We start from the raw sequence: 10,556 nt of genomic DNA, 5'->3' as shown, positions 1-10,556 counted from the left end.
AACGTAATACTGTATTCGTGTCAATGTGAATTATTTTAATTATATTATTTATTATATATCAGTGTAAGGCCCGTTGATGAATCAGCGGGAAGTGTTATCATTTATTGCTTTCCTCTGCCTGGTCCAGTATATTCCTTTACAGCGCTGCATATTATCGAATGATGCGTCGAGGCTGACCTTCAGCGACATCTCCCACGAATAACAAGCAGAAACAGTTAGTCGTAAACTGTCTGCTTTATATATTATACTACAATTCACATATCCACATAGAAATATCAGTACTCCCAGAATAGACTCGATACATTGAAACAAAAGACTGTTCACTCGTTCGTGACATACTCAATGTGTTGTTGCTATGGTAACCTGATATTGCGCAATGACCATGATGAATTTCACCCACTCGTACCTTTTTATGGAAGGATATTTTGTGTGTCTGGTCTATTTATCTTTCCACAGTTGTACTATACATCCACAGGGTTTCCGTGTGCCCAGCGCCTTTCTGACTGTCCCGCGAAAGTTTGTCTCTCTGATACAGTCTCCTAATTAGAAACATTTATTTGTGTTTAGTTCTCGGAACAAAGTCGCCCTCATACGTGTACATTTATTTCTGAGACGAGTATTAGTGCGGCTAGCTGGGACGCCTGGGGTTCGATCCCCGACATCACTACCATATCTACTCGGTACCATTAATGTTTTGCATGGAGTGTTAAGCCAAGCACTCACCTCTATCGGTGAGTCGGTACAGCAACGGGCTCGACTAGTTCGATTCTCAGCAGGGGAAATCTTATTCTGTTCTGCACAGAGTACAGACCCACCTCCATCTAATGACGAGTTCAAGAATGGTGGAGCTATACCTCCATTACCCTACATACTTTTATGTCCTCGTGTTTTATTTCTTAAACACAGACATGTTTTTAATTAGCTGTAGCTTACCTATATTTACTAACGAGATTAAGAACTCATGAAGACACGGAGTGAAGGTACAGATCCACGTATTCTTAACCTCGACACTGAATGGAGGTGAATATTGTGCTTCAATTTCCGGCCGTTTTATCCCCAGGGAAGTAGACCCCATATCCATTTGATAGGCTTGATGGAAAGACTTTTTGCGTCGGGATACTGTAATCAAGGAAGGTTCAGTGGACTTGTAGCACGCATAAGGAAAACCCAGAACGCTTTCCCCTATTGATTTTTGAAAAAATAAAATAAAATTTACCATAATATTAATTTCACAAAATTGACAGTATTTAATAAATATTTTACTCTGAATAAGGGCGATCAATAAAAATAATGTTATACACTTTTTTATTTCTTTTTATTGCTAGTGGGGTGGGACTAGGTCCCTTGTACTGCGGCCACTTCTGGCCTATTGTACCAGCCCCAGATGATAGGTGAGGGTGATTGTGGAACAATTGGTGGAATGAAGATTGGCCGGGGAAACCGAAGTACTCGGAGAAAACTTGCCCCAGTGCCACTTTGTCCACCACAAATCCCACTTTACCAGACCTGGGCAGCCGCGGTAGGAAGCCAGCAACTAACCGCTTGAGCTATGGCACGACCCATGTTATACACTTACACGTAAAATTATATGGAGGTTATCCCAACGAGAGAAGTCCTGGCTCTCCTTGTAAGGAGTCCTCTTCGGATTCTGAGATATCTTTGTCGGAAACGTAACTTCGTGATCTCTGTGTTTCTGTGACAACTACACATTTTATAAGCAAACAAAAAAACAAACTCCGTGGCTTTACTCCGCAAGCGGGCTATACCGACCGAGCAACCGCCGCTTGTCGGCAAAGTTAGTGCCAAATTTAGAGGATAGAGGGTGTCCTGTTGTGAGCGCAACGTTTCCTCACGGCCGTTAATTTCGGTTTTCTAGACCGGAGGCGCTTCTTTTTCATTCAAGTAGCTCCTCAGTTATCCTCATGAGGCTGAGTGGAACCCGTTCCAGGCCCGCTACTTCTCAGAAAATCTGGTAGCGCCGGGAATCGAACCCGGACCTCTGGGTTTGTGACCAGGAACTCCTGACCACTAGATCACAGATTCATATTTTATATTATTGAAAATAGATATTCAAATAGATTCTGAAGGGTTCTGACGATGGTGTATAACACTCAGAATTACTGGGTTTTTGGATTTTGTCCACCGTTCGGTATTCTAAAAACCTGAGAAAACAACATTTCCGAAACTGCACCTGTTTTTCTAAGGGACCTAACAGAGTAGGTGTCTCCCCACTCATCTGAGGTCGGAAACATATCTATTTTCCGAAACGTCGTGTTCTCTATTTTTTTAGAATACCGGACGATGGACAGACAAAATCGAAAAACCCAGGCAGTAATTCTGTGTACAAATATTCAGCACGTAAATTATGAAACAGATATTAAAGCTCTCTCAGTGCGATTGTTCTGCGGCCTGGAGGTTATAGCCAGAAGCTATTGGTTCATCCCGAAGGCGTCGGTGGCCCGATGGAGGTGGAGTTGGAGTGGTGGTTCGAAATCGCTTTTCCAGACATGGCGAATTGCACCAAGACTATGAGATACGTAACCAACATGGAGCCCAGCTGCAACAGAATTGTAACAATCACTGCCTTGTGAAAAATGTCGGTACGTCGGTAGTGACAAAACTTTTGGGCGTTTGGAAATGGGCATATTGTTTGTCCGCTTGTATCAACCCTTTAGGCGCGTCCACATTACTCGTGCTCGTGTGACTCGCTATGCTCGCGAGTAATGTGGATGGTATGACAAGTCACGAGACAAGCAAATTTTAAATTTTTAATTAAAAAGCTATAGTCAATAAATTAAAATACGACTACAGCCTATACACACTACGAGTAAATATACGGATCCTCACGCGCCGAAGCCTGGCGAGCAACTGAAGTAGTGTGGACGAAGATTTACGAGCACAAGTAAAAACCAGACGAGTCACCCGACGAGCACAAGCCTAGCGAGCACGAACACGAGTAATGTGGATGCGCCTTTAGAATCACCGAACGAACGTTTATCAGTTTTGACATTTGGAAGTTTTTAAGTTAAATTTTGGGGATATATTTTTTGTTAATATCGGGAAAGAATAGCGGACATTTTATGTGAAGGCCTAAGAGCGTTTCTGCGCGCGCATCTCGCTCGTCAAAAAATATTCGTCGGAGCGAAAGATGTTTCGAATAAGAGTTTTGGAGACAAGTGAAAAACATTTTATATGCAGTGTAGGTTTTCCGCAAGCCCCAAATTTTGTAGACCATTACAGTTGAGCAGACTCATCCAAAATATTCGATTATCGTTATGAGATTTTTGCACAAAGTTTTCTGTGACCATTTATATTACCGAAACATAACCTAAAAATGTGTTGAGCAACGCACAGTGCTGAAGGATACTGCACACACTTGTTTCAAGTAGTACTCATTCTGCCGGTAGATGGATCTGCCAACAATAGTCTCTAACTCGTGAGCTGTCTTTTATTTTCATGGATAATGCCCATTTAGCAGAGCTTTCTGAAGCGCCTCTTTTGTATATTTCGATGCTGGAAGTTATTATTGGACTGTGGGTAAGAGTAGCCCCTAGTAAATAAGCTTTGCATCTTCCATTCCCCGTAACCCTACGGGATGCAGACATTTTGTTTAACAAAATTGTGTTAACGGTTATACATACGGATGGCAGTATTCCTCTGTTTACTGTGACGTAACCTCCGAAATTGATTTCCGGTGGACAAACGTCGATTGTCATCAAGAAGGCGTCAACCTGCAACACAACAAAGGTAAAGGTTAAAAAAAGGTAAATGTATCCCTGTAACAGGCCGTGGAGGTCCATAGAGTTATGAGGCGTCGAGGCTCCCACATTTTCTAGAAAACCGGCTCACAGATGGCGGTGTGGATGTCAGCCTTACGCTCCGGCCGCCTCTTACCCCTCAGGAAGAGTGCTGGTATTCATTTCTGTTAGAGGTTGACTTGACCCCAGGGCCATAGTGCCGTTGGAAGGATTGGATCAACTGAAAAATCCAATAACTTCATCGAGAATCGAACCCCGTGATCGTCAGGCTTGTAACATAGTGCCTCAACATGCAACACAGCAAAGACTTCGATTTGTACATGTCAACATTGAATAAATAAATTAAAAATATTGATCTTCATTTGATAGCCCCCAGTAGTTAATTTCATAGAGTAACTCAGAAAATCAGGCGACGGGATTTGAACACACAGCCTCCTGCTTCATCTCGGTGCCAGGTTCACGGGGGGACCAGGAGGCAACGCATCAGGCCTTTCGCTTTACGACGCCTTAAGTACCTAGGCTATGGCGTCGATGAATGTTGAATTACAGAGGATTTGGAAGGGAACAGTCCTGTCCTGACCCAGACATTTCCCCCAGCATTGCCTGGAGGGACTGAGGAATTCCGCGAACAACTTAAGATAGACGTCTCCTTAAAGGTCTCAAGCAGGCAACTTTCGAAGTGTTTAACAGAACGAGGTAACGAAATTGCATTCAAGACCTTGTTGTTTCTTAAAATATTTGTCCAAATTTCATCCATCCCCCCCCCCCCCCCGCCACATCAANCAGCTGAAACAGTTACGTCATATCATGGCTGCCCCATTCTGTATATATAACAGGGAAATATTTGTGTTGTTCGTAAGTCGCACGTTTACTCACCTCCTTCGCCACTTTGTCACTCATATGCATTTCTCTGATGTCCAAGAGTCTCCCTTGAAACTTGAGTCCCACCTACAAAAAAGAAATGAATGAATGATTTTAGGCGTTCATGATGGCTCATGTTATGTGTTGGTTCTGCCCTTTAATGTTGGAACCCTGCCGAGTTCTACCTTTCTTCCTCCCCGTTCCTGCCGCAACTTATCCAGAGCAATTTGGATCCCTTCATCGCTTTCCGCGCTGCACCAACAGCCGCTGATGAGGTTAAGCAACATTGCGCTTGGTGAAAATTCGGATGGGTGACCGCCTATGAACACCAGTTGCCGATAACACATCTTTGTTGTTACATTTCGTAGCCCCTACACTCCCTACACATGTCAGCAGGGGCTAAGACCCAATTGAGGCACCATTCCTGTCACTAGTACCGAGGGACCCAGTCTCACCCCACCCCTGACACTCCCTACACAAGTCACCAGGGACTGAGACCCACTTGAGGCCCAATTCCTGCACTCCCTACACATCTGTCATCAGGGGCTGAGACCCTCTTGAGGGGGCAGTACCGAGGGACCCAGTCTCACCCCACTTCTGACACTCCATACACAAGTCATCAGGGACTGAGACCCACTTGAGGCGGCAGTACCGAGGGACCCAGTCTCACCCCACCCCTGTCACTCCCTACATATCTGTCATCAGGGCCTGAGACCCACTTGAGGCCCCATTCCTGTCACAAGTACCGAGGGACCCAGTCTCACCCCACTCCTGACACTCCCTACACATATCACCAGGGACTGAGACCCACTTGAGGCCGCAGGAACCCAGTCTCACCACACTCCTGACACTCCCTACACAAGTCATCAGGGACTGAGACCCACTTGAGGCACCATTCTTGTCACTAGTACCGAGGGACTAAGTCTCACCCCACTCCTGACACTCCCCTCTACACAAGTCACCAGGGACTGAGACCAACTTGAGGCCCCATTCCTGTCACTAGCATCGAGGGACCCAGTCTCACCCCCACCCCTGACACTCCCTACACAAGTCACCAGGGACTGAGACCCACTTGAGGCCCCATTCCTGTCACTCCCTACACAAGTCATCAGGGACTGAGACCCACTTGAGTCCCCATTCCTGCCACTAGTAGCGAGGGACCCACTCTCACCCCACACCTGTCACTCCCTACATATCTGGCATCAGGGACTGAGACCCACTTGAGACCCCAGTACCGAAGGAGCCACTGACCTCGCGGCTGACGGAGCTGGCCCCGTCGCAGACCACGAAGAGCTGGATGCCGGTGATGATGCTGTCCCCGATCAGGTAGACGAGACTGAGTTGGGGCCCCGCGGCCAGGGTGGAGAAGACGCCGTATATGGAGACGGTGAGCATGAGGAAGAGGTAGAGCACGTAGAAGCCGTACGTGTAGCACGTAGCGACGCCGGTCTGACGCACCAAGCGGCTCAGCTGCAGCCACAGGCCCTTGTAACGCGCGACCACGAGACTGGGGCGAACCGCCGTGTCCACGTCCTGCATCACCACGGTAAGGTCGCTGAGTCATGAGTTCCTGAGGAGGGACTGAGGAAAACATGAAAACCCCTGGCCAAGATAGTCGGTATCCGAGGACTTCAAGGAGTGGGACCGCTAGAGGTGATATCGGACCTGCGCAGTTACACCTCCACTCCCCCATACGTCGTTATTGTACAGTGTTTCCTTAATCACAAAGTTAGAATTGTCTTGCAATATTTACTGTTTTAGTGACATGTGTTATGTTGTTTTGACATTTGTTTGCTTTGTTTCTTCCTTCTGCTGTCGCTTGTTCTTTAATTGGCCTTTGGGCTGCTGACTAAGTATTTAAATAAATAAAGAATCGAACTGAATTATTGTTTACTTGTATTTCGCCTACATGTATATTATTTTATATTTCTCATTTGTGTGAGTGTGCTGACTGCGTAATAGACTCCTGACAACACTAACACGTACAAATAGAGTTATTATTATTATAATTATTGCGCCTTACCCTCGGGAATAAGCCGCCGATACACTGAGTAGAAGGCTCAGTGGAACCTAGAGCCGGTCTGGACGCTGTGGAGAAGAGAATAATCTTGCCCTACCGGGAATCGAACCCTGGCCGTCCAGCCACCATAAGGTTGTGAAACGTCGAGGTTCCCACATTTTCTAGGCAATCGGCTCATAGATGGCGGTGAGATTGTCAGTCTTATGCGCCGGCCCCCTTTACTCCCCAGGAATATTCCTGGTAGTCATTTCTGTTAGAGGCTGAGTCGACCCCAGGGCCACAGTGCGGCTGGAAGGATAAGGTAAATTGAAAAATATCCACCTCATCGGGACTCGAACCCACGACCTTCCTGCTTGTAGCATAGTGTCTCAACTACCTACGCTACCGCGTGCCCCCGCTCGCCTACCGCGAACGGTGGGATCAAAAAAATGAAATCACTTCGGAATGAAAAGCAGTGGTTTGTAAGCCGCGATGTCAGTCTCTTATATTGCTAGTGGGGTGGGACTAAGTTGCTTGTACTGCGGCCACTTCTGGCCTACGTATTGTACCAGCCCCAGATGATAGGTGAGGGTGATTGTGGAGCAATTGGTGGAATGAAGATTGGCAGGAGAAACCGAAGTACTCAGAGAAAACCTGCCACAGCGCCACTTTGTCCCCCACAAATCCCACTTGACCAGACCGGGGAGCGAACCCGGGCCGCCGCGGTGGGAAGCTAGCGACTAACCGCTTGAGCTGTGGCGCGGCCCTGTGATGTCAGTAACACAACATATTGGTCACCCCTGCCTTCTGAAAGCTGACGGCCAGGCTCTGTGTTGTCTTCTTCAGTAGAGAACACAGCAAGTACCAAGTGAGTCCCATGGTGTCGCGTAGCAAAGCCTGGTACCAGTAGGTCAGTAGTACCAGGTAATTGTCCACGTTGTTCTCCAGAACCTGGTAAACGGTCTCGCGTCCACACATGACTATTACCAACAGGACACTAAACACCGTGGCCCGTCGCCTGAAGTTCACCTCCAGAACGCGCCCCGTTACAACGCGGTAATGTGACTGAAACACAATCGGGCGTTCATTTAGTGCACATACAGAACTGTTGCGCCATGGAAACATGGTGGAGTGGAGGTACAGCTCCACCATGCTTGAACTCGACACTATATGCAGGTGAGTGGTCACCTTCACGCCCCTGGCGCTTTACCCCCAGGAAGGAACCACCGGTACCCATTGGATACTTCGGACCCAGAGCTGGCCTCGACGCTGTGGAAAAGGGAATCGAACCTGGGCCGTCCAGAACGTAGTTCTAGGTACCAGGGGCTCATTCTCCGACGTTAAAGCGGCCAGGGCTTGAAGCTGATAACTCGCATCCATCTAGTGCAGAGGCCAAGAATGGTGGAGTTATACCTCCACTTCCCCATATGTCTTCATGGCATAGGTAAGGTAAAGCTATTCCTGTAACAGGCCATGGAGACCCATAGGGTAAATCGCGGCCAGCCCGTAAGGCTGACAAACTTACCGCCATCTGTGAGCCGATTGTCTAGATAATGTGGGACCCTCAACGTCTCACTACCCTATGGACTCTCATGTCATAATGCTTAGTTAAGCACAGGGACAACTTTACCTTAAGTACCATTCGATTAAGTTCTGTTTACCTGGAAGGCAGTCCAGCTCGTCATGTATGAGGCGAATCGCTGGGCCTCCCTCCAGTTGTTGAGGGGGATTGCTAGGTCGATGAGATGGTATGCGACGTCTAGGTAGCCCATCACAGCGGTATCGAAGGACTGCTCACCCAGGGCGTCGGTGAAGTTGTGACTATAGCCGAACCAGAGGGCCGTGAGCAGCCCTGAGTACATACACAGGGACCACAGCATCGCAGGGTAGAGGAGCCCTCTGCGTTCTGAAAACGTTATTTCCGAGAGGTGTGCTTGTTAGTTCCCTTTTGGGTTCGACGTATTGGTCCCTAAGGGAATATAGGCAACATCGCCTACATCAATACTGTAACATCCCAAGAAAGGAATTAACGTAAATAAACAACCACCGTGAAAGCATAGAATCAGTAAAAACGTTTGTTAACATATCGCTAGGGGTAAACTGAATGTAGCAGAGAAGGTGCCGGGGCAACTCGATGTAGTGGTTACGTTATGTGTTGGGATTCGAGTCTCTGAAGGGTCAGTTTTTACTTTCCTCAGTTTCCAGGCCGGTTCTGGAACCCACACGGTGTCCCATCCAATGGGAACCAGGGGTTCTTGTCCCTGGGATAAAGCGGACGGTGCCTGAAGTTAACCGTTTATCTCCATCTAGTGTCGAAGTCAAGAAAGGTGGATCTATACCTCCACTCCCCCACATATCTTCATGGCATAGTGCTTCACTGTTTAATAACAATGGCAAACAAAGTGTTACTGCATATGATGAATTGGGTAGGGTATGCACGGGAACAATCATGGCTGTATCGGTGTGTCTGAAGAAATTCACGCCAAAATGTAATCATTGTTGCTGGTCTCAAGACGAAAATTCAAACCCGTGACCTCATGAATTGAAATCATAAGTGCTGAACATTAGAACTGCAAAGAATGCAACCCACTCAACGTTGGTTCTCCGCTCGCGGACTTTTCTACCCTAAAGATGGGAGACGATACGTTCTTCCGAAACGTCGGTTCAAACAAGATATACACAGCGCCACATCGCAGAAGACGGCATTCTTCATACTCACCACCGTGAAAACCTCAAATCTTACATTACAACTGCAGTTTTCCGTACTTGTCTTCTCTAGATATGACACCCGAAGTTGTTACGTAAGAGATAGTTCGTGTTACTCACCACAGGAGGCTCTTCCGTCGACAGGAAGGGTCCGAATAGGCAGGGCCCCCATAGCCCTCAGCATCTTAACTACAGGCGCCATATTAGTGTAGAAGACATCATAGTGCTTGGGGACCGTGTGAACAGGCTCTAGTGGCAGATTTCGCAATCCAAATGGATCCTCCTCACGTGACTTCGACACTTCACGCGTATCTACCAGCCACAACCGCGTCTTGGTATCCATGGTAACGCACTATGCGATCGAAGGCTTGAAGACGCGCTTGTGTTTTGCGTGCTAGAAGAAATATGAATTCGGCAGTTGACAATAAAATGACGCCTAAAAGATGTTAGAAATGACAAAAGAAGTGAATTATTATAATAAAGAGAACAAATGACGCAAGATTATGCTACATTTGAGTGAAATGTCACTTGAAATCTATGACAGGGACAGACTGAAACATCATTATGACAATGAAATATCAGATTGGAACCTCTCTCGTGTTCTGTGATGAATTCTTTATATGAAAATCCGATATTTTCACCTTTTTTTTTTCTTTTTTTTAAATTTCACTGGCAGCTTCAAATTAATCAACGGCAAATTATGTTTAGGCCTTTTGTTACAACGTACGCTTTTTCTTTCTTTAGCGTTTCAGCCCCAATTTTTTTGGTCTCGCCCTACCTCCATGAAAATTCTCCATTTCACTTCGGTTTACTAGATCTTAGACATTCGGTGGGTCTCCTTGGGCGGGTGATCAGCTCGTCGCAAGACCTTTCCCTGTACACAAGCACAGAAAAACGCACACACACAGACACTAAACATCAATGCCTTGTGTGGGATTCGAACCCACGATCCAGCTTCCGAGCGAGCGAAGACAGTTCATGCCTTAGACCGCTCGGCTACTGTGACCGGCAGTGTATAAGAATAATATATAAGAATTCAGTTCGTACCTCACAGGAAACAGATCCAAACCCACGATCCCTGCTTCCGAGCGAGCGAAGACAGTACATGCCTTAGACCGCTCGGTTACCGTGGCCGGCTCTATGGTCACTTTATTTTCTAAATTTGTTAATTAATTATCTTTTAAAGGGGGTGGGGTGTTACTCGCGTGTTTGGCATCCATTTGTTGTGTACG

At 46.8% G+C, this 10,556-nt stretch overlaps 1 protein-coding gene across 1 annotated transcript; it reads right to left on the bottom strand.

Annotated features, from left to right (window-relative positions):
• Nucleotides 1–2,129: 2,129 nt before the first annotated feature.
• Nucleotides 2,130–9,712, bottom strand: LOC111869225 (gustatory and odorant receptor 24). The gene is made up of 7 exons (XM_033753334.1): nucleotides 9,445–9,712; nucleotides 8,280–8,524; nucleotides 7,423–7,683; nucleotides 5,871–6,152; nucleotides 4,635–4,706; nucleotides 3,642–3,731; nucleotides 2,130–2,557 (listed from the first exon to the last, which is right to left on the bottom strand). The coding sequence occupies exons 1-7, from the start codon at nucleotides 9,665–9,667 to the stop codon at nucleotides 2,438–2,440; spliced, it is 1,293 nt and encodes a 430-aa protein (XP_033609225.1). The 5' UTR covers nucleotides 9,668–9,712; the 3' UTR covers nucleotides 2,130–2,437.
• Between the last annotated feature and the right edge of the window lie 844 nt (nucleotides 9,713–10,556).

The sequence above is a fragment of the Cryptotermes secundus genome, unplaced genomic scaffold (genome assembly GCF_002891405.2).
Source record: "Cryptotermes secundus unplaced genomic scaffold, Csec_1.0 scaffold2069, whole genome shotgun sequence".
Lineage (NCBI taxonomy): Eukaryota > Metazoa > Arthropoda > Insecta > Blattodea > Kalotermitidae > Cryptotermes > Cryptotermes secundus.
The sequence above is the reverse complement of the archived record's forward strand: the minus strand, read 5'-3'. Positions and strand labels throughout refer to the sequence as shown.